This window comes from Lampetra planeri, chromosome 56, assembly GCF_965212315.1.
Source record: "Lampetra planeri chromosome 56, kcLamPlan1.2.h2, whole genome shotgun sequence".
In the NCBI taxonomy this organism is placed as follows: domain Eukaryota; kingdom Metazoa; phylum Chordata; class Hyperoartia; order Petromyzontiformes; family Petromyzontidae; genus Lampetra; species Lampetra planeri.
The window spans coordinates 1,766,358-1,790,071 of record NC_136162.1 but is presented as its reverse complement, the minus strand read 5'-3'; the positions used below and the strand labels follow the sequence as shown (position 1 = coordinate 1,790,071).

General features: G+C 48.5%; 2 protein-coding genes and 3 non-coding genes across 7 annotated transcripts; 4 read left to right on the top strand and 1 right to left on the bottom strand.

The window, feature by feature from the left end:
- Positions 1–675: 675 nt before the first annotated feature.
- LOC144735618 (zinc finger Y-chromosomal protein-like) lies at positions 676–10,101 on the bottom strand. 3 transcript variants are annotated; one of them, XM_078618051.1, is made up of 7 exons: positions 9,963–10,101; positions 8,248–8,423; positions 7,327–7,584; positions 5,208–5,342; positions 4,715–4,858; positions 3,984–4,151; positions 676–3,201 (listed from the first exon to the last, which is right to left on the bottom strand). In XM_078618051.1, exons 2-7 carry the CDS (start codon positions 8,348–8,350, stop codon positions 1,961–1,963), a joined length of 2,049 nt encoding a protein of 682 aa, XP_078474177.1. In that variant the 5' UTR covers positions 8,351–8,423; positions 9,963–10,101; the 3' UTR covers positions 676–1,960. The 3 variants fall into 3 exon arrangements, with proteins under 3 accessions (XP_078474177.1, XP_078474175.1, XP_078474176.1); XM_078618049.1 differs by having other exon boundaries at positions 8,248–8,373; XM_078618050.1 differs by lacking the exon at positions 9,963–10,101 and having other exon boundaries at positions 8,248–9,912.
- A 3,438-nt stretch (positions 10,102–13,539) lies between these two features.
- LOC144735619 (RNA-binding motif protein, X chromosome-like) lies at positions 13,540–23,503 on the top strand. The gene is given in 8 exon segments (XM_078618052.1): positions 13,540–13,661; positions 14,915–15,021; positions 15,782–15,899; positions 17,308–17,407; positions 18,714–18,809; positions 19,148–19,230; positions 21,725–21,891; positions 21,893–23,503. Coding segments are annotated over 8 exon segments (1,065 nt in total). The 5' UTR covers positions 13,540–13,555; the 3' UTR covers positions 22,181–23,503.
- LOC144735725 (small nucleolar RNA SNORD61) lies at positions 14,564–14,632 on the top strand. The gene has a single exon (XR_013588679.1). It is a non-coding gene; the product is annotated as a small nucleolar RNA SNORD61 (small nucleolar RNA).
- Positions 15,336–15,471, top strand: LOC144735727 (small nucleolar RNA SNORA17). The gene has a single exon (XR_013588681.1). It is a non-coding gene; the product is annotated as a small nucleolar RNA SNORA17 (small nucleolar RNA).
- On the top strand, positions 17,981–18,047 carry LOC144735726 (small nucleolar RNA SNORD61). Its single transcript, XR_013588680.1, has one exon. It is a non-coding gene; the product is annotated as a small nucleolar RNA SNORD61 (small nucleolar RNA).
- Positions 23,504–23,714: the final 211 nt, after the last annotated feature.

Below are 23,714 nucleotides of genomic sequence, written 5' to 3'. Positions count from 1 at the left end.
ACATTTCAATAGCAATGAAATGATAATAATTCATTCAAGGCCTTCCCAGACTATCGGTCACAGAGTTAGTTTGACCAAACTTCACCACGGTGGTCCGTGCAAGGTGGTGAAGTGGTGGGGGCGCTCAGGACCGGCTTAGATATCACTCACCAATCATGTTAGCCATGGCCGGGAATCAAACTCGTGGAGCCGGGTTTATAGCTCAGCGTGATAACCGCGATACCCTTTTTCCCAACCTACACATGGATGCCAGTTACAACAGGCATGTTTTGTTACCTTTAAAGATTCAAAATTTAAAGTGTATCAGATTCATAGCAGTGCTCCACTTGTCAGTATTCCAACTGCACGGCGGTCGCTAACGTTTGTCACATGATACACGCATCAATTCAGTGCCCTTGAGAACTTCCTTCGGCAAGGAAGACTTGGCAGGCCAAGTAGGCTAAGATACAGTCGTCATTTAAACAAGGAGCAATAGTGCGGGCAGTGGTGCTCAAACGAGAACACAAACCTCAATGTATTCATCATTCACGCCGCCCGAATACGAGTACGCCTATGACCCAATACACCTCTCACATGGACCACTCAACCATTGGCACAATCCTACTCATGACCCGAGCACAACTACCCCTAAACACAGCTCTCTTAAGCACTCACGGAACATTCACGTCACCGAAATGGATTGGGAATTCCACATTTATTATTACGAAACACACAAACATATAGAGATATGCGTATACACATTATGTACATTTAAACGTGTACGCGGTAAAACGTACTGATTTAGGTTTCATTAAAGTCATCGAGCCCTTAAAAAGTCTCCACACATTTCCAAACGCTATAAAACTCAATCGGAGGAAAAAAAGAGTTAACCCTTTATATTTGATATATTTCTTCCATACTGCGTGTAAGCATTCACTCGTAGTAAGAGCTTATGAAAATAAGACGCAGCATTAGTCGCACAACAACAAATGCATGTATGCAAGGGCAGGGATAGGTGCGTCCTATGCGGAGACGGACATTCCACACAGTTGAAGCGTGATGAGCTCAGAACCAGTTCACACGTCACTCGCCACGGCAGGTAATCAGAACTCGGGTCCCCGGATTCATAGTGCAGTACCATGCTAACCACTCTCTACACATGATGTCAGTAACAACATGCATGTTATTTTATCTTTAAAGATTCTGAATTTAAAGTGTCTGCAACAGATTCATAGCAGTTCATTTGTCAAAGTACTGTCACATGGAAAACCTGGAGCGAATTATAATTACAAAAGCAATGTTAACTTAAAATATTTACTATTACATTATGATTGCAATTCACTACCAATTGCACAGTTACAATTGTCATTGATCTCCAGGTCTGGTCACGTGAGTTTCTCTCATTCTGAGGTCGCACGGCATCATGGGACATAACTCGGTGAGCTCCCGATGCCTGCGCAGGGGCAACCAAACCGAGTCTCAGCTAGCAGTGGAGGAACCTGGCAACTGGACATTCGCTTCCACTGCATGAGGCATAATCAGTACCTTTCACCCATGCTGGCCTACGGCCCCGATTGTGCTTTGTGCTGTTGTTAGAAACAATGCGTCCTCCAGACAGTGGGGCAGGAGAACAAGCAGGCAAACCTGTGCAACCGGTATGCATTCACCACTCAGTCACTCCAGAATGCAGAGCGTTCACCCGGTTAATGTGAGCAGCCCCTGCAGATTCACACCGACGCGAAATTCTGGGATGCCATCTCGTTGCAAGTCTCAGAGTGTAACGTTATTAACGCGAATTAAATACTTCTAGAAACAATCGTACGTTGGAACGCATTACACAGTCCACGTGTGTGCAAGATTTTTCTTCCTTGCGACAAATCATGAGTTGGCACCACTGGCCGGATCACAAACTCCACCTCCACTCACAGAGCGGAGGAGACAGGAGGAAGGGTGATAACCGAGTGCAACGCTACTGCGGCACCTACTGCTGCACCACGTACAGCTTCACGTCCTTGTGCTGCTTTAGGACGTGCTGCTTCTTCTCGGAGGGACGGCGGAAGCCCTTGTCGCAGAGCTCACAGCGGTACGGGTAGTCCTTGGTGTGGATGGAGATGACGTGGCGCTTGAAGCCCGACGCGTCGCTCGTCGTGTAATCGCAGAATTCGCACTCGTACAGCTTATTGCACTTGTGCACCTTCCTCATGTGCTTCTTCAGCTCACCCCTCTGCCGGAACGACTTGTGGCAGCGCTTACACACGAGCGCTGCATCCTCCTCCTCCCCCTCCTCCTCCTCCTTCTTCGTGTGCGTGTGCACCGACAGGATGTGCCGGCTCAGCGCGAACGGGTCGCCGCTCTCGAAGCCACAGTGCCGGCACTCATGCAGCGGCCGCCGGTCCTTGTGCCGCGCCGCATGCTTGCGCAGCGTCGACGGCAGGTGGAAGCCTTTACCGCAGACTGCGCACGTGTGCGGAAAATCCTTGGTGTGCATCGAGATGACGTGGCGCTTCAGCGCGTTGCTGTTGAAACTCACGTGACCGCAGTGGTAGCAGTGGAAAGTGCCGGCGCCGGCAGCGGCGGCGGTGCGGCAGTGCCGTTGCCGGCTTTCACCGTCCGACAGAAGTCCAACGCTGCACTTGTTGTCGCGGCGATGCGATGACAATGGTGGTGGTGGTGGCGGTGGCAGTAGCGCGGCGCTGGCCCCTCCGTGCCTGCACCGCACGTGAGCCTTCAGGTTGGAGCCGCAAGTGCTGCGGTAGTTGCAGAGGGCACAGGCGTAGGGCTTCTCACCCGTGTGGATGCGCACGTGCTTGTTCAGCTCCGACGGGTGACGGAAGGCCTTGCCGCACTCAGGGCAGCGGTGCGGGAAGCTCTTGCTGTGCACGGCCACGAGGTGGCGACTCAGCAGCGACGGCTCGGCCGTCTCGTAGTCGCACGAGCGGCACTTGTGCATCTCGGCGCGGTGCTGGCGCGAACCAACCAGGGCTGCCGTAGCCATCGTCGCCGGTGGCAGTAGCGCCGGGCAGTGGCTCTGGAGGTGGCTGTGGAAATTCGCCTTCTTGCCCGTGCCATAGCCACAGTCGGTGCACCGGTACTTCTTGCGGGTGGTCTGCTCCGGATGGTTCTTCATATGCTTCTTGAGGAAGCCCCGCGTCTTGAACTTCTTGCCGCACACGCTGCACGGGTGCACGTGGAATGGTTTGCCATTGGGGCCGATGATTATGGCTGCGAGGGGCAGGGTGGTCGGGGAAGGCGTGCAGTCAGAATCTGGCTGGAGTATCAGAAGTCCCCATGGACAGGCCCACACTAACACACCAGTTTAACACGTAGGCTTTCGCGACCAATATCATCCTTGATACAGGTTTTTTGGGTAAAGATCGCGTAAATATACCATGCCAATTTGTTACTAGTACAGCACACCAGTGTGTTGGAGAGCAAAGCCACAACATTTACAATCTGAGTACGACGTTTCGCCAGTAATTACAACCAGCTTCATCAGGCGACAGCCAAATTTGTGGAAAAATCCTCCTGTTTCGTTCCTTTGTTTACGTAAAAAACCTTACTAATTGGCTGTGTCAGGTGGTGGCAGGTTTAACGACACATTTATATATTTACGCAATCTAACCCAAAAAACCTGTATTACTAACACACCAACACCCCAAGATTAACACACCAACATGCCAATACTTCCACACTAACACACCGACACACACACTCTTCACACACTGATACTAATATAGACACTTGAAAACTGGTATACCAATACTAACACATTACCTCTGATACACGAACACTAACACCACCATTAACACGAACACCCCATCACAAATTCACCAACACGCCATCACTTACATATCAACACGAACTAACCAACCATGATATACGCCATAACTAGCACACCAACACGAATACATCAACACTCATCAACATCACCACTTACACATCACTACCACACGAACATCCCTGACCTGAATGCTCAATGACCCCTTTCAATGGTGGCGACTCACTTGTGGATGGCTGCTGCTGCTGACCAGACACGCCAAGTCCGTCCCGCTTCTTGTGCACTGCTCCCCGCGCCGCCACCGCCGCTACCAGTGCCGGTACTAACGCTGCGCTGCTCGGCTGTGCCGGCATCCCCAAGTCTCCATTTCCGTCAGCCACTTTTGGGCTTGTGGCTGCATACAATGGAGCAACAAGTGAGATTTGGTGGTGGTGAGGTTAAAGAGTGAGGAAAGGTGGTGGTGGAGGTGAAGCGGTGAGAAACGGTAAAGGTGGTGGGGAGTTTAAGTTAAACGGTGAGGAAAGGCAGTACAGGTTGAACGGTGTGAATGAAGGTGCCTGAGAATGGCTCAGAACCGACAATCGATCAAAGACAGCGTCACACACAGCGTCATAGAGTACCACGTCCATGTAGATGAGCTGTGTCACACAGCATCGCATGCAGCATCATATCTAGATTGAAAACCAACTTCTTAGAACTGCTTGTTGTGTTTCGTTTGTTGTCATTCCCCCGCACCTCCGATTTGCATAGTTGACTACATACGGTGCGAAAGAAGTTCAACATACATAAAGATGAGCACTGCCTACACGTGTTGGAGCAGGAAGGCACTTTGCGAGTCACTGGATTCGCTGGGCATCGCCTGACCCACAGTGGGTGAGAAGATATCTCACACTATCTCACAGACTCCGCTCTCCTCGGTGACCCCCGGCCTTCAGTGACCCCATATGCCCCACGTACTGTACTCCACCGTCCACGGCACAGGCAGGAAGTCACAGCCCAGTGCCACGTCACCCTGGGGCGACTCCGATACCACAGCAACGCCCTCTTCCTCCTCGCCCACGATCACCTCCATGTATACCTCGTCCGTCATGTCCGCACAGCCTGGCGCACACACACACACACGTTATCACCCAGGCCAAGGCTTATCTTTCAACCACTTTTTGTTCGCATACCCGTGGTGAATTTAACCAGTAACAAACAGCAACAAAGCTTGATACAAAATGTTATTCATATCGGATCATCTTTACAAAAATGATCGTGTCCCCACATTACAGTCAGATGGTTGGAGAGTGTTCAAAAATATATGTTTTACCTTATTGAGACACTTTACGGTATCTCTACAATCCGAGTGTTTTACTCTAATTGAAGCTTCAAGGCTCAGTCTGTGTTAGGGTTAGCATTGTGGAAAGGTAGGGGAGAGTTGGGAAGAAGTTGGGAGAGCCACACTCACTCCTCACATCCTCCCCTTCTGGCTCAGAGTCCTTCACGGCCATGTAGACCATCTTGTCTTGCTGGGCGAGCGAGCCAGCACTGTCCAGCGAGACCTCGGGCATCACGTCGCTGTGGTCCACCGTGACACTGCCACCTACACGCAGTGAGAGATACAGGAGCGTGCAGTGAACACCACATACACACACTGCTTATACCCCACACACATGGCATGCAAGCATACCTGTCAACCCATACAGTTCACCTGTATTCTTGTACAGGCAAATTGAGTTTTCGGGTCCATACAGTGTACAACCATTTCAATAGGGGCAAACATTTTTTAGTCTATTTGTGTTTCTCCCTTGTGATCGGACTTTGTAGGATGAATGTTGAGATTTATAAGGAGATAGGGTGAACAATGAGGTGTGAATTGGTCTGTAATAAGGTAGGCACTGATAAGAGGTTGACAGGTATACGCAAGACACACAAGTAATACCACATGCACGAACGTGCGGTGAAGACAACAAAACACATGGCATGGACATACTACACACATGGAACGTGGCGCACACCAACACATCACACACACATACGGCACGAGACACATACCCTACACACACCACACACGCTGCACACATGGCACGTGACACACACACCACGGCTGACCTATGCGAATGGCTGCATTACCCTGACTGCTGTCGGAGTCAGCCTTGAAGATGTAAACCTTGATGAGATCGGGGCAATCTTTCCCGTCCTGCACCCCCTTGTCGGTCACCTTGGGAGTCTGCGAGTTGCCTTGCTCTCCCTTGCCAGGCTCTGACTTGGCTACACGCATGCACCAATACCAGTACCCGCCATTCACCACTAAGTGACGGTGACATCACCACGGCGCCTATGCCAGGCCAAGTGCTATTTGAGGCCATGTGAAGTGTCAAAGGATCGCTGACAGGTCTCCGGACAGACCCAGGTGCCATGGGGTTGGCTGACCGAGATGACCAGAAGATGCACCAGCTGTACCCCCTACTGTGCTAACTTGCTGCATTTTAGCTGCCCGGCGCTCCGCTCGTAGTTGTGAGAATTGCTCCTCTGCCTTCCGTTGTTGCTTGAGGGCGACTGCCTCCAACTGCCAGTAGCATCCTTCACGAGCCTCCTCCCTAGAGGCAGATCTTGACACTGCTGGTACCAGTCATCGGCAAGTCCACTCGGCTCCACATCCTCCCGTACCGCATCAGTCCATCTTTTCTCCAGCCCATGTCGTGCCCGTTTAGCCCCCTCTATGTGGCCAAACAGTAGCTGCTTGAGCATGCAGTGGCTGGGCATGTGGGCGACATGACCCAGCCAACGTGACCTTGCCTGCCGGAGGAGCTCACTGATGCGAATGTGTCTAGATCTTTCATAGATTTGTGAGCTCCTCACACAATCCAGCCTAGTTAAACTCAAGATGGATGGTAGGCATGCCAGCCTGAATGTTTATAACCGGCGCAGAGGTTCCATTAGAGGGGTCCATGTTTCACAAGCACGCACACACACACGCACATGCGCACACACATACACAAACGACCAAGCGGAACAGCCCAGTCGAGCCAAGGGAACCGTGTCTGGTGATAGCTGTCCCTGTGCTGCTGAGCACAAGGTGAACACAGCATCAACCTGCAAGTGGGCTGTAAGTCTGCAGTAGGGGGCGATGTTGCTGTGTGAATTTGGCCCGTGACACTGGCAACACATGGCCTTACTCGATTACAAATGTGAATGTAGTAAACATCCACTGTGAATCACAGTGTATATTTATGGTTACTATACCCGCAGAATTCACTGAAGCTGGGTTCAAACCGCAAACCTCTGCAATATGCGGCCAACACGCTCCTGCTGGGCCATGTCATTGCCCTTACAGAAACTAAGATCCCCCGTTTAGCCTAAGCAGACGGTCGGGGCAAGTGTGAGTGAGCACCGACATAGGCTGGGACTGTACACAAGGGAATGGTGAGCACGACGCCCAGCCGTCTGTCGTCTCTCCCCAGTGCTGATGTTGACAACGTACCAGGTACTCATTTAAGTCTGAGTCGACCTAGAGGAGACCCACCCTAAGATTTGAATATCTAACTTCCAAATGTGCCCCCTTGCTTCCCATGTAGGAGACCCACCTGGAGGGGCCGGGTAGGAGTGGAGGTGTGGGAGTGCGAGGGTGGTGAGCATGGGGGAGCTGGTCAGGGCGGTGGCTGGGCCCGTGCTGGTGTGGCACGATGCGCTGTACAGAAGGAAACCCTTGCACGTGCCCTCCTCCTCCTCCTCCTGCTGGGAGGCGGAGGCCGGCTTCATTGTGACCGATGAGCTGAGCTTCGTCACCGCATCAGTCGCAAGGCTCCCATGCGGTGGCGTCAGCAGACACGGGGACATCGCCACTGCAACATCACATATGTAACAAAACACAAGCGAGACATCACACGGCACACACACAGAGTACAAACACATCAAGCACCATGCATATACTGTACACCACAAATACATGCATATTACAGCAAGACAAAGATCACCTTTATAGCCTATTACAGAATGTTTGGGCAAGTATTATCGAACACCTATCAAGGTTGGCACGGAGGGGTGAGTGGATAACGCCACACCCAGCCGTCTTTATCTCCCCAGTGGTGATTTTATATACGCCAGGTACAGTACTCATTTATCACTGAGTCGACCTAGAGGATGCCCAGGACCAGCTCAATGATCCATCACTGTTATTGGTTATGAACGGAAATCAAACTCATTTCGCCAGGTTCGAAGTGCAGCACGCTAATCACTGCACCACCACTCCCCAACACAAAAGGTGTCACACACAAGCATATGCCAACTGTGATTTGTCATTACAATCCTGAATGCTCCGTATAATTTCCTTGTTGCACAACTAATCGGTAAAATGTGTACATAGCAATTGCAGGCAAATTTGGGTATGATTTTATAGTGCAACGGATTGTTGAGGGGTGGAGCCGGCTTTAGGCAGTGACATCACTGACCCTGCACAAACCATAGGCAAAGTGTGAGAGACGCGAGGGTAGTAAAAGGCATCTCACCTGCGTCATGTACCTCATCCTCCTCCTCACCCATCACCGTGGTGACCACGTTCTCCTCCTGGAACTGCAGCTCAGTGCTCAGGCTGTCCTCCTCGTTCTCCATGGCCACGGCTCATTCGGGACGGCCTTCACGCCGACAAGGTAACACACTCGCTTCGTGTAGCCTGCAAAGCCAGCTTCCCATGGGCAGTGACATAACGGTAGCACGTTTGCCATCTGTTGCAAATGTTCGTGGTGGTTAAAGTTCAGCGGCCGCACTGGTTAATACACGTATACACCGTAATTACTAAGCACCGTCTCCTTCACGGTTGACGTTAAAGATCCCTTAACGTTTTAAAAAAAAGTGTAGGCCGCGTGTGCCCAGGTCACCGTAAAAATGTAATGAATGTCAAACATTACTCGCATATTGAGCAAAACCACACAGCGGCATGGCCCCCACTGCCAGACTGTACCCATCTGTGAACACAGCACCGTCTTAATAGCCTTGCACATTAAGAATGGCAGGAATATCAAAGCACTCATTATATTAGGAGCCCTGTTCTATGTTGGCACTGCGAATTAGTTTGGATATTTTATTGGGTTGTGGCAGCCAAAGTAATGAACGTGCCCAGGAGATCATCCACTGCAGGGATAAAATAAACTCGAGGTTCAGGTGGCAGATTATTATATCACAGGCTTGTGGATCCTTTATCCAGCAGTGGATTGATCATAGCTGGCGATTCATTAATTCTGTCGCTTCGTCTACATCGGTTGACAAAGACTGTTTAGAGAAACGTTTAGGCAAGCACCTATTAAAGGTGGCTTTGCGTGCAAGGTGGCATGGCCAGAATAACTACCTAGCTGCCTTAGTCTCCTCAGTAGTGATGTTTACACCACACATATTAAGGATGAGTCGATAGAGGGGAGATCCTAGACCGGTTCACATGTTCCCAACTGATATTCGCCATGGCTGGAAATGCACACACACCACACACGATGGAGGTAACTTATTGAGCAAAGCCTCATTATTGAAATCTTCTCCTAATTTAATTTCGATTGTGCTATCGGTGTCAGGGCAGTTAACAAATGGCCCACGGAAGCAGATACCGTAGAATCTGCTTTAAGTGACCAGCTCAACCCAGTAGGGGGCAGCACTTTCCCACCTGCCCTGCTACGGAGATAAATGTCCTTTTAACGACAAACTGTTCTTGCAATTCTCAGCGCAGGAATGCGGCCAAATTGAGTGCAGAAACAGATTGAATGCGGTTGGTTTCTGTGCGGCCATTGGCGAATTGGCTCAGACCATCAACTCACTGCACTTGAGAATTTAGTTTGATTCGGTGCGGGTGGAGTAAGGGGCGGGGCTGCATTGCGGATGACATCATGGGGGGGACGAGGGGCGTGCCCACTCGAGGGGGTGAAGGGCGGGGCTGTGGGGGTTATGGGTGCTGTAGCCCCTCCCCTCGCCTGACAATGGCGGCCAGCGACACCAACCCAACATGGCGGCCGCGCACAGCACCGTCAACAGCCCCATCATCAACACCATCAACATCACCGTCAACAGCACCGCCATGAGATTCCCGCGCCACGCACGGTGCTTGGCGGCGCGCGCGCACAACACGACCGCGCGTCCGCATTAACGAGAAGAAGCCGCCACGGTGTGCTGAAGCGCCGAGCTTGCCTCACACGGCCACGCCTCACACGGTCACGCCTCGCGGGATGCGTCTCTCGCTCACCTGAGGGCGCCTCCGTGGGGCCGTGAGCGCGGGGAGAGCGAGGCGAGGGGAGAGCGCGGAGAGTGCAGGGGAGACGCGGGGCCTCCCCGAGCCCGGCCCAGGCCGGGGTTAGACTAGCGGTGACGTCACGGAGGGCGGGGCCACGCTCGCTTCCCGCCAAAACCGACGCAGTAATCGATCCATGGAATCGCTACGCTGAATCGCTTTACACTAATATTGGGTGTTGGGCAGCAAGAATCGTGGTATATAATCGATGCTGCAATGAATCGTGTCTCGAAGCGGAATATCTCGCGTTGTTCACGTGGGCTTCCATTGTTCCTGCGGCGACAGATGCACCATCACCGCCTGTGGGAAGCGTTAAGCCAAGTTAACGCGGATTGGGGTCCTGGAACGATAACCAGTAAACACTTCCAGAATCTTATCGTTACCCAATGTTTTGAATTGCTTACAAGGTTTTCATTATACAGTGCATCTTTCTGCTTTGTTGGTACTGTATTAGTCCTGTTTATACAATGCTGCAGCTATGGCTGCAACGCCTGAAACCCACCCCATGTAACCTTATTGGGGTCACCGTCGTGGCCTTACCCAGACAAAGGAAGGGCGCCGATCTGAGTCCCGCACCCTTCCCACCAAGCGACCCTGCCCCGAGGGCCTGGAAGCCACCATCAGCTCTATGAACACTTCACGTCGGGTTTAGTTGCTACTTAATTCATTCGCTAAATAGAATTTGAATAGACGGAATGGGCGAACGTACAAACCGCACCGCGGCCTCGAAACGTGTCCCTTCGTGTCTCAAAGTGTGCTGCTGAGCTTTAGAGGTGAATTGTACATGTTTGATGCCCCTGCTGTTGTGGAGTGACTCATGCAAAGTTTGGTCTACGTGTTGTTTATATCGTTTATTGTTACATTTGAATCAGTTCCTGTGATCACTTACATTGTTGTTTTAGCTTTATTTTGGTAATTTCGAAAACGTATGGTTAAGCCATGTTAGTTAAAGTATGGAGTTAGCCTGACAACTTTATATAAATTGTCTTATGGTTGTGATTGTTCGACTTGCATCCCATTGGGATGTTCGCACAGCGTGGATGTGCGGTGATTCTTTCCGAAAGTTTTTGCTGTTTCTCCTTCCTGGATGTTTCTGTTGCGCGTCGTCACTTTAAGATGTTCTTTGTTCGTGTTTTGTTTGTTGCGGTTGAACCCGAGTCAAGAGCCTCGTGGCTCACAGGGCTCTACACAATAAATGACACTGAAAACGGAGCAATGCCTCCGCCACTGCTGATCATTGCTGGGGGAGGAAGAGCCTCCCATTAAAAGGAGTCCGAGCTGTTGTTTGGTCGACTTCCCCGCACCTCCGATGATCACGGCTGGCTGCTCCATACGGCGCTGAAGAGCGTTCTAGACACGACACAAGCCACCCACTTCACCCTCCCACCACACGGGGCCTGCCGGCGGAGTGAGAGAAACGCCCCATTGTCTAAGCTGCCGCCCAGAGAGATCGAAACGAACCAGCGATCTCTTGGCAATTCCTCCGCGTGCTCCCCATTATACCAATGGCAGCTCCCTTCGCTTCTCCATTCAAAGTGTTTCGATTACTCCCGAGACATCTTTAAATGTGCGGCAAACGGTAACCGGTTATTACCGGTTTTTCATTGTTACCGTTATTGCGAAATTATTTTGACAACCCTCAAGCAGACGTTTATATTCTGTTCACAAAGCTCGAGGAATCATGAACGTAATTTATCGATAATCGTTTACATTATAATTTGGTGTCCGAATTAACGTTCACTAAGCATTCAACATTTTCACGCAATTTATCCCTTGCGTAAATAAACACAATTTACGTAATAACCAAGAGTATCTGGATAAACTCAATTAAATGCTAATAAATCATGAGCTATTGTTCAAAGCAATGAAATACACGTATCAGAGTAATTCAAAAATGTGAGCCAATAAAATGTGTAATCTTGACTTAAAGCTTTCGTGACTGCAGGAATTCATATTCTTTGGGTCTTTCGGTAAAGTCACGTAGATGTGTAGTTGAACATAATTTTATGCGATCGAATCCCAATACATTTTAAATACGCAGAAGCCAATCAAACAATATATATGATTAACATAATTTAAGCAGTCCAATCAAATGCTCTTAATAGTAGCATAATTTATGCCTACCAATGAAACCTTCGGTATTCTATTAACATAATTTATGCGACTATATGAGAGACATGACGCACCCTCCCGCAATCCTTTGCGCGCTCCGCCATTCTGTTCGTGGCTTTCTAGGTGAGTGGCTGTGTGTTGTGCTTTCTCCGCGGATTTTAATTAACGTTTGTTTTATTTTTATTTATCTGCACACTTACGTTTATAGTACGTTTATAGTCGAGGCGATTTCGCCGCATGCAGACATTTGTGTTTTAATGCGGACATTTTGGAATAAAAAGGTGGCTTTTTTGTTTCGCGGCCATTTTCTATTGTTCGGGGGGGGCGGTGAAGGCGCCTCGTTGCGATCGAGTTTTTCCCCGCGAGCCGTGTCGAGCTAAATCGCTTATTAGTATTTTTTTTTATTTAAGCCGATGTATTTACAGCTAGGATAATGAAAGCGAACCCCGGGCCGCGTGTTTTAAACCGCCATGTTAAGCGTCGTGGCCCCGAGAGGTTGCGTCTCATTGGCCCGTTCCGATCACGTGTCGCCTGTAGACCAATCGCGTTCGCAGGTTACCGATCCCCACCCACCAGGCCTTTGAAAGAGCCCTCTGATGGCGCCACTGCGCATGCGCTTAACGCCGAAATTCGTCGAGTGATCCCCACGTGGGCGGATGCTTTGCCCTTTCTGCTGCTGGATGGGGGCCTCGCCACACGCCCTACCGGGTCGTGGGGGTTGTACGCTGGTGCATGCGGGGAACATATCGTACAGCACGACTGCCCTCGGGAATAATGCAAAGTCTGACATGAAGGTTTATGCGGTGACTTTTCAAATGTAACTGAATATTGATTTAAGTAAAACGTTAAGGAAAGTTAACCTGTATTGTACTTCGAAAACCGAACATGACCGTTCACACGAGGTTGTGGTTTCATACACGCGTTGTGATGGTGCTGGCATATCCGTTTCTCTGCCGTGTTGTAGGGCACGACCTCTGACCAGAAAGCATCAATAGGGCAGATAACATGAAAAATGTGGAGGTACATTTCCGACACCGAGGCCAGAGGTAGTGGATACAGGTTGGAGACTACGATGTGCTTATTCTCCAGCCCGTATACAATTTTATCATAGGGCAAGGCGTGCACACGTGCTGATTTGTGTTTAAGACTCGCTTGTTCTCTATCTTGTCCTACGACTGCAAACAGTACATGGTCAACGCCAAATCAAAGCAATTGATGAGCTCATAGCCAACTCCATTGAATGGCTAAGTGATCTAGACTTATTTTTGTTGCTGTTCCAAATTAAGTTGCTTATCTCTGCATCTCGACATACGAAAGAAGACTAAACTGCTGTGTTTAATGCTCTTGAGATGGCTGAGCCCTGGTACTGGTCGGTACGTACTGCTGTGTCGTGTTTTAACTGCTCTTGCGTTTATTGCAGGAACTCTTGTCTCAAGATGGGCGAGGTCGACCCAGGGAAATTGTTCATCGGTGGTCTCAGCACCGATACAAATGAAAACGCGCTGGAGACGATCTTCTCCAAGTATGGGAGGGTCGCTGAAGGTGCGCTCCCATTTATTACGCATCTTCTCTGGATCTTCTCTCGGCTCCGACCATTTGGACGCAAGTGGTCGGAGCCCAGAGAAGATGCCTTACTGCTTCCACAAGGCGGCAGGTGGTGGTCACTACTGGATTGTTTTGTAACATGCAACCCTGTTCTATCAGAGAAACTTGCATGTATGTTGGCACTTGAGTTAGTGTTTTTTGTACAGAGCCAATATTTAATTCTGTCCAGAAGATCCCGAGCATCTTGTGCATATGTTTATTTATAGTGTATGGATACAGCTTTTAATCGATTATAGTTTAATTTCGTCCTGTTCACACATCCTATGGCTTGAACATAAATCTAGGAATTCAATATTTTGTGTGTAATCGGTTCACCTGACCCCAGCAGCTAATACAGGCTACTATGGTCACACCACTGTTCAAAAAGCTGGAATCATTCTTGAATCGAATTATTAGCCTGAATCAATTCATTGAATTACGAAATAGGGGAGTAAGGCATCACTCCCTACGTGGAGACCATGATCTGACTGAAAATAAATAATGATTTTGATCCACTACTTCGTTAACTGGGTTCTGGCAGGAATGAACGAAAACTCCATTTTGAACAGTGCCATTCACACAAGGCCTCATTGCTTTACAGAAAGTAATCAACCCTTAACAAATATAGCAGAATAAAACTGGACGAAAACAAATATGTATTAACACGCACTGTAAGCCAAGTTTAATGACTTGCTGCACACACACTGTCCAATCTTTTCATATAATTTTATGCTCTCGCCGACTTTTATAATGCACAGGAAAATGATTGTTAAAGATGGTCAAAGTGGCTAACCCCAAATCCTAGTAATACATGAAGGCTGTGATGTGTGCGGTCAGGTGATCCAAGTTGTGATCGCGGTGCTGTGATGAATCTTCAACTCTGAGAACAAATGATGTTCACATCCTGTCCTCTAAGAAGTACTGAGCACTGACTGCTTTTGAACACTAGGGGTGGCCCAGAGGTCAGCGCTGAGCTGCCACCATCGAGATCCATACTAGTCTCCAGTCTTTGAGTCCCCTCCTATGTCTCCCGTATTCACCTCCTGTCCTGTTTACCATTTGTTTTTGTCTAATACTCCTTTGTTCATGCCTCTATATTCTGTCATTGTTTTGTCTGTGGGCCGTCTATCTACTTTGGTTCTGTGCCCCTCTCTGCTGTACCTTCTTTCTCAATGGCTCTGTCTCTAATATCTGCTCGTGTTCCTCCCCAGTGCTGATCATGAAGGACCGGGAGACGAACCGCTCCAGAGGCTTCGCCTTTGTGACATTTGCGAACCCTGACGACGCGAAGGGTGCCGAGAGGGACATGAACGGGAAGGTGAGTGCCGTGACCCGTGCAGTCTCCACCCCCCTCGGTTCCACCACACTGGTCAGAGTAAAACACTTGATTAGTTCCACACACTGTTTAAAACTATTGCAATGAGTTCCACAGACTTTTCATAGATAAATGCAACTGATAATGTTCACACAGGCTCAAGCATGAAATTGTCTTAATATTACAACTGTCTGATTTGAAGTCGGAATAATGCAATAATTAGTTTTTTTATCATGCCTTTCACGCCAGGGCATTTGAGCACTTTGTAATAAGGATGCCTTGCATAGAACCCAAATGCGTTAACCCGACATCTCACATATGCCCCGCTAGGCGTTACAGTGATGGCCTCCCCTTGCCCTCACTGTGTCACGCGAGGCACAGATTAAACTGGTTCCTAGTTTACACTCGGCCGCCACCTACATGGTCGCCCTGAATGATTGTGGAGCCAACAATGCGCACTAACACCAATGTGGCTGTCCTGATACAGACAGAAGGGGGGGAGAGAACCCCGCGCCGGTTTAGAAATGCACTCCTGTTGATATCGCGGCCAGGAACAAAACTCGTGTAGTTGGGTTTGCAGGGTGGTGCAGGAATTAACTATTTGAATAAGTTCTCCCTGTACGTTGTATTTGTGTGTGTATCCAGGGCGGTTAACAATCCCTCTACTCAAGGCTGTAACGATTTAGTTTGACACACAAGACCCATCGGTGGACTCGTGATTTCTCCCCCCCCCCCCGCGTGTGTGCATGTTCCCCTGCCACAGCCCCTGGATGGCAGGAATATCAAGGTGGAGCAGGCAACGAAACCATCGTTCGAAGGCGGTGGTCGATTCGGCTCTTATCGGGGGTTTGGCTTCCGGGGTGGGCGCGGATCCTACCGAGGTGAGGCTCCTCATCACCGGGTCCCTCCCTCGTTGCAGCTAGCTCGCTGACTCAATCTTGGACTTATTGGACTTCCTCCATCAACTGGCTCTTCTGCAGAGCACTTGCCTATCCGGACACTGTCCAGGCTCAAACTTATTTCGCTTCCAAGATCTGATAAGTTGCGGGGCGCAATCAAGTGATCGTAACATCACGTAAACAAACCTCAATGTCACATATTCCACACGACCACCCAATGGGGATGGAAAATGGTTCTAGAATTGCGACCCTGAATCGCACAAGGAGTGCGAATGACCCCGGTGCCGTGATGAGCAGTGAAGCACTGAGGCGACCGTGCTGTTGTGTTTTTTCCTCTAAGAAACTTTGTGCATCGGTCAGCTTAGGAACTGATCCAACTGGTGTCCGTCCAATGGGCCACGGAGAGTTTTGGCCCACCTGAAACAGATATGGATTAGTTAGTGGAAAGCGATAACACTGATTGAAAACTGTCGAGAGATTAATGAGATAGGGATATGATAACGGAAGAAGAGAGGTACAGATTAGTGAGATGAAATAGAAACACGATATTAGTGCTATAGACGAAAGATGCAGATTAGTGAGACCTAAGCAGGATTGACTTTTGTTAAGAATAATTTTGTCATTACATTTATGCAAATTAAATCTCAATGCTGAACATCACTAACCACGTTAACAAAAAAAATTGCACGAACACCATAGAAACGAAATAAAAACAAGATCAAGGGTACAGAAGGCAGCGCAACACGAAGCAGGCTGGGTCAATGGCAAACACCTAAGCTCCAACATCGACGAAAGTACATATCAACAATGAGTTTCAGCCCACGCAGCGTCATCCATGCAAACGGCACCCCAATAGGCTATAAATATCATGAAGGCTCAGCACACAAGTCGTAGGCAGCAGAAAACTAAGTTTAGAATTGTAATTTTAAACTTGAAAGGGAGCTGTTATGTATGAATGTAGTGGATTACACAGGAGCTGCAAAAGATAAAGCACTCCCACCAACAGTAATGCATTTGATCTTCAGTCCAAATCTATTCTGTGTGGGGCTTTGCACGTTACCTCCCTCCTATGACGAGAAATCACTGGACACTCAAAATTCACTAACCCATCATTGAGCCACAGTAAAATGTGTTTACGAGACCACACTGAAAGATAGGCAAAATGCATTCAATTCACAAATTATCAATGTAATGTTGCTATGTAGAACGGGTTCCTTAGAGTTCTAATTTATGTACTATTTGAAAAATAAAAATGTAATGGACTTATTTCTAATGTAGCACCTGCCTGTTTCTGCCCACATATCCCTGGCGAGTGGTGAGGGGAAGTTGTGATTGTGTAGGGAAACTGTATGAGTATTGAAACCATTTCGGGGGGTACCCTGTGCTGCAGGCCGTGACAGGGATGGCTACGGAGGCCCCCCAGCTCGCCGAGACGGCCCCCCTTCACGGCGCGACGACTACGACGACTACTATACCCCCCGGGAAGGAGGGTAAGGGTGGACAAGCGGCGGTTTGGAGGGATTGAGGAGTGAGATCAGGGAACATTATCTCGCTGTTTGTGAGTGTTCTCCAGGTACTCGATGTAGGACTTCATTGAATATTTTTAGAGATGCATTGACACTTGGTGGATGTATAACAGCAGTTGTTAACCAGTAATCTCTGGTAAATCTGGGTGAGTTGCAGGTACCAATTACTGAGTGTAGTCAATCTCATTGACTTTTCTGGCATTGGAGTTCAGTGCAATGGCTACGACACCAACGCCTCCTTTACCCAGTGCGACCCATGTCTGCCCCCACATACAACAGTTTCCTCCCGGTGTCGAGCATTGCCAATGCGTTTATGCACGTGTTGGGCAGTTTCTTCACGCATTTGTCTTGTGTAGATGGCGCAGATACGTGTGTATCGTTACATCATAATGGAAAAGCACAGTCAATCTCTTAGGAAGCTGACACGACACGCAAGGTGGTTTGGCCAGCAGATAGGCGTTGTTTCCATGACAGGACGATACCCATGTAGATGCAGCTGGCACTGCTTGTGTGAACTTCAGTGAGGGTTAGCCCAGTGCAGTGATGAAACTTCTGTGCTGAATACCTGATTATTTCACTTTGTCCTCTAAGAAGTACTGAGCACTGCGCACGCCTTTGCCAGCAATGGCATAAACAAATCAGGGGTGGTTTGCATCGATTAATATAAATCGAAAATGTATCCAATTTAATGACAATTGCACTTTAGGCATGTCATGATGAGATAGAACCCTCCATGTTAGTGACTGGCCCACAGAATCGAATTTTCCCGCAGGCCTAGCCACTAATATTAATGACATGGCAGTCGAACCAATTGATATATTTTTTAAGATCGTGATATATGGAAATTTATTTTTATGATTTTTGATGATACAATGGGTTCACATCACCCCTACAAGTCTGTGCTGATTCTTGTTAGAACTACACATGGAAGATCACATAACATGTTGTACAGTGCGGGTCTTTATGCGAGTTTGGGTTGTCATGAGTGCATGGGTCTATACGAGCCTATGCCGGTGTAGTTGTGAATGAAGTGTGATCCATCACCCATGCGACCGATCATTGCTGAACGTATGCTTTTGTACGAGGTACAAACAGACTCCATCTGGCATTCCCCAACGCCATCGAATGGCTTCTCCAAACTGAACGTGCACCATACAGAATGAGACTCTTCACCCCTGCAGTCGCTGGAGGCGCTGACGTTCACCGTGATGTTAAAGAGGGAATAATATTGTTAATTTGAGCTTACACTGAGCGCCGTGTGTTGGTGCAGCTACTCCGGCAGGGATTATGGAGGCTCGCCAGACTCACAAGAGCACTACGGGGGACACAGGGGCGACGGGTACAGAGCAGGGGCTCGTGCCTACGGGTGAGTGGGTGACGTAGAGACGGGTGAGTGACGTGGGTATAGGTGAGTAAGGGGAGGTAGAGACGGGTGAGTGACTCCATGTGGGTACGGTTGAGTGCGTGAAGTCGAGTGTGACATCTGTGAGTGGTGTGGGAATGGGTGAGTGATAGATGGTTGAGTAAGTTCATATTGGTACAGGTGTGTGGTTCAGGTGATGGACCTGTGCATTTTTTTCTCTGCATTGTTCATGTGTTATCGTGTTTGCTCATGGATTCTCTTTTTGTGCGTTCTCTCTTTCGTGACCTACTTGGTCTCCTGCTGTCACTTGTGCTCCTCTCGCCGTGGTCTCCACGTGGCAGTGAGCGCGATGGCTACTCCAGCCGGGAGTCCCGCGACTACGGCGCCAGTGGCGGCAACTACAGGGACGCCTATGACAGCTACAGTGAGTGCCCCCACCAACCCCTCAATCGGTTCCCCCCTATCGAGCCCCTCCCCTTCCAGTCAAAAATTACATGCCTTATTACTCCCCGACAGCACCTTCCTTTTTTCCTGCCATTGCTTTAAACCTACGTCGACCAGCGTGGCAGAGTATGGTTACATTTCTTGGGCATGGTGTGCGGAAACCCTAATCCTTAAGGTGGGTTGACTAAAGTGCTGTGCATGTACATACGAGTGATGTGCTTGACCCATGCTGCCAGTGGACATGTACAACAACACTTCTTAATCCACTGCTGGATGAGCGCAGCCTGCGCTGTCATTGGGTTATTTGACCGTGCCTCACGATAGTGCAGGTTGGTTAAAGCTGGGAGAGTAGACGGGGAAACAGGACTTTTCATTATTTGCTGCCCTGCCTTTTCCACTCGTGAGACAACCTGTTTATGCATCCAAGCACTATCCAGGCACTCACCTGCTTTGGCTTCTGAGATCTAATGGGATCAGATAATTTCCAGGTGATCTGGTCTTATGCTTTTATCGGTAAACTGGCATGTGATTGGAGAAAATTGTTTATGCTAATAAAGGCCATCACTACTGCCCCCTTTACCCAAACATCCAGAACTTTGTTTGCACACCGTACTATCGTTTTAGAAAACCTGCCCCAAATTATTGTCTTTGTTACCATACAAAACGACGAGTGTGAACATACTACATAGTTGCTAATTCAAGTAATGTGATTGTCGTGGTATATTGATGCATGTGTCATTGATGGTCATAATCGCATCCATAGAAAAACAATCCGGTTGCAGCGCTCACAGGGCAGTGCTTCAAATATGTTGGAGGGCCCACAGGTGCAGATGTCACAATTTTTTAAATCCATGTACTAGGAGGGGGGTGCAACATTGTCCCACACCTAGGTACAGATTCATGTTTGCATGGCAGTCGATTCAATATTTCTTAGTTTTCTGAGCTGGAACTTTATCCATATTAAGTTGCAGAACCAATTTTAATTTGATCTGTTTTGCATGCAGTCATTGGTCACTGATCCAAGACCAACTCGCTACACTTGGAGACCTGGTTTAATCCCTGGCAGCTGCCAATATTCCCAGCGATTCCAACTTAGCAGTCTGACCTCTGAGCTGCTTTGACACCTAGAGTCAAAAGCGCTGCAGTAATATTCTGTGTGGTGGCACGAACATGAACGAGTCGGTGTGCCAGGGTGATTTAACTACACAAATCTGAATCGAGGGTCTCTTGAAAACATTTGCCGTCCTTGACATACAATTCACGAACTCTACGTATAGTTGAGCATGCGCATGGCGAGCTGTCTGATGGGTAAAACCTTAATATCTTGCTGCTGTTAGTCTCGTAGAGCTTCACAACCATCCACCATCTCTGGAGAGGTACATTTTGTTTAAAATAATTACGAGGAAGTGCATTTCAACAATATAACAAATGCCTGCTTTGGGACGGCAACCTGAGGCAGTGGCTGAATGTTATTCATGTCCTAGAGACATTGCATCTTTCCAACGAGAGATTAAAATAGAATCGGAGTTATAATTGCCTTGTACATTTTTTAATCATTACACGTGTTTTTTATGTTGTTTTTTTAGAAAAATGTGCTCTTGAGAATGAGAACTAGAAAAATGAAGTTTGCTTCATTTTTTTACAATGTAAAGAAGGAATATTGTGTTCATACTTCAAACGAATTGGAATGGTTTTTTAAGTGTCAGTCCTCAGATTGTTATATAGAAGGACTCTCGAAGAGAACTCTGTAACAAAAAAGATGCAGATTGCTTTCAAATTTTGACTTTCACACTGGCTTATAAGCTATACCACAGCATCAATCGTCAATACACAGATTTTGCTATTTCCACAGACCCTAAGGAGCAGCTACAGGAATTCAACACTGTTATTTCATGCAAGCGCTATAAGCCCTTAACTGCGTCTGTTGTGAATTGCTTGGTCTCTGAATCAGCCTCAGTGGTGTCGCCACAAACCCTGTGTGCAGTTCTTTCCACAGCCACCAGAGCACGGGCATTATATCCTGAAATGAAGAGTTCTTGAGTATCGACACAGATCTCATCACCTCTAGCTCGTGAACCAAACTGCTCCCAAGTATTGATGGAATCCCATTTCAGAAACACAAAGTTGCTCATGAATAAATGAAATCCACATTCAAAAAGAAAGTGAAAATGTTTAGTTCATGTGGGATTATTTTATGGGCAAGTTGTCAAAAGCGCGCACCTCTGAAACTCATGGATTCAACTCCTGCAAGGGCAGGCAGCGGAAACATTTGAGACCAACTCAAATCGCTGGGATTAAATGCAGGTCTAAATCAAACATTTGAGATCGACTCGCACTGGTATTAAACGCAGGCACCGGAAACGTTTGTGGTCCATTCAAGCTCCTGTAGGACTAAATGCAGGCAGCAGGACTGTTTTGTACCCGCTGAAATCCACAATGTTGTAGGATTCACAAGTTGCGACTGAACCCCACAGGTAGCGCCCGTAGCGCCCCGCCCACGCGCGGCTCGTTTGGCGGTGGCGGTACCACCGCACGCTACGAAGACTACAGCGGCGCGAGCTCACGCGACGCTTACGGGGGCGGTGGCGGCACCGCGCGTTATGGCGCCTCCACTCGTGGCTCCGGGGACCGTCCAGGCCGGGGGGGGCCGCGGCGGGGACGGTGGCCGCGGCGGCTTTCAGCCGCGCGATGCCTATTCGGCCGGCGGCCGCGGGGGGGGAGCCCCGCGTGACCCCTACGGCGGGGCCGGGGCAGGACGCGGAGGGAGAGGTGCCCCTAGAGAGTCGTATGGCCCCCCGAGGGACTCGTACGGCCCGCCCAGAGATTCGTACGGGGCCCCCCCCAGAGATTCTTATGGCGCCCCCGCTCGGGATTCCTATGGGCCCCCTGCCGCACGCGGTGGGGATTCTAGGGGCAGGAGCCGCTACTGAGCAGAGCTGAGCCCTCGATGTTAATGTCCCCCTCCCACCCGATTGTCATTGTTATCCCTGTCATTATTTCTACTACTATATACGACTAATGTGTGTTATTTGGCAAGCTCATGGACTCTCCGGCCAGTGAGAGTGCCGTCGGCAGGCGGTGGCCAAGATGTCATTGTGTTTGGGCTGGTGTGAGGCATTATGGGAAAAGCCGAATGTGCAGCCGCTTTAATTTTCAGTGAGGCAGCGTAGCTGATTAGCAATGTAACATTTATAATAGATTCCAATGCTCAAAACACATGTGGAGTATTTAAACATGCGAGTTATAATTCACCTGAAAAAAGGCGGTGCAACACGGTACATCGGCTACGTAATCAAATGACGGTGCAAATGAGAATGTTTTTAACTTACTGTGAGTCAAGACATGCTTAGTGACCATTGTACAGTGGCATTTATCTTGATTGGATATCGTCAGTACAGTGTTGTACTGCAGCACGGTTGCCAGCTAGATCAGGATGCTGCCGCCACTGGTGGTCAATAAGAGGCGTTTGAGGTTTTTTCCATAATGCCGTGGGGCCTAATTTTTTTTTTCACTTTGGCGAGTCTCATTTGATATTAATGGTATTAATATTTTACGTATATTGTTAATAGACGTGCAGTCTTAGGATGTGTTCATGTTTCCAATTAAAATGGCAAGGTAACGACGAGTGCGATGTTAGATGGCGGAATAGATTTGCATTAAGAAAATCGACACTTGGATTTGTCAAAACATTTAGAAGGAACCTGATGTCAAGAGATACAATAGCAAACATCTGATTATAGGTCTGATGATTTAAAATGAAGGAAAACCATTACAGGAGGCTTGAGGGCCCATTTCAAGGGGTGTGGAACATGCTTTAGTTGACATCAGGTATATATCGGCCTTAATTTGCCGTCCAGGGAAAGTGAAATAACGCATGAGGCAAAAATATTCCAACAGCAACAAAATGGAGTGTCTGAATACGCAGACACTCGTCATGGAGCTGTTACATGTACATATTCAACACCAAAGCAGAATTTTCAAAATTATATTAAAATCCCAATCTTGAGTAAACCGTCAACTTTTCTAACGTCAATGTCGAGCCGATTCCCACGTCTTGCATTTTTACTGCTGTGCTGGTGTTTTTAACAGTTGTCGGAAACGAACACAAGTTGGGTTCTCTTCTAAATACAGTCGCAACAGCGGAGTTCACGATGTTGTACACGCCGGGAGAACGTGTTTGCAATGCTGTTTGAGTTTTTGTAGTAATTCAACTGTCGTGACACTTGATAAACAAATAAACGAGAGAGACAGAAGTGAAAGTTTCCATTCAAATCACCAAGCGGGCTCGTGACAGAGCATCTCAGTCGTGCAGGTTAAACAGATTTAAGTGACCAAAACAAACCCAAATGAAATGGGCGCATCTCTCAAAACATCTCAAGCCAAAATAAAAAAGTCTTGCGGAGTTGCCTTCAGTGGAACAGCTATTGAAACGATCAAAAGATTATTGCCTTGGAAGGAAAATTG

Excerpts from the sequence above, each read along its gene's own strand:
- LOC144735618 (XM_078618051.1), bottom strand. The coding sequence starts at position 8,350 with ATGGAGAACGAGGAGGACAGCCTGAGCACTGAGCTGCAGTTCCAGGAG. Across the intron at positions 7,585-8,247 it reads GGATGAGGTACATGACGCAG|TGGCGATGTCCCCGTGTCTG; the intron begins GTGAGATGCCTT and ends GTGATGTTGCAG. Across the intron at positions 4,152-4,714 it reads GCCGTGGACGGTGGAGTACA|CCACAAGCCCAAAAGTGGCT; the intron begins GTACGTGGGGCA and ends CATTGTATGCAG.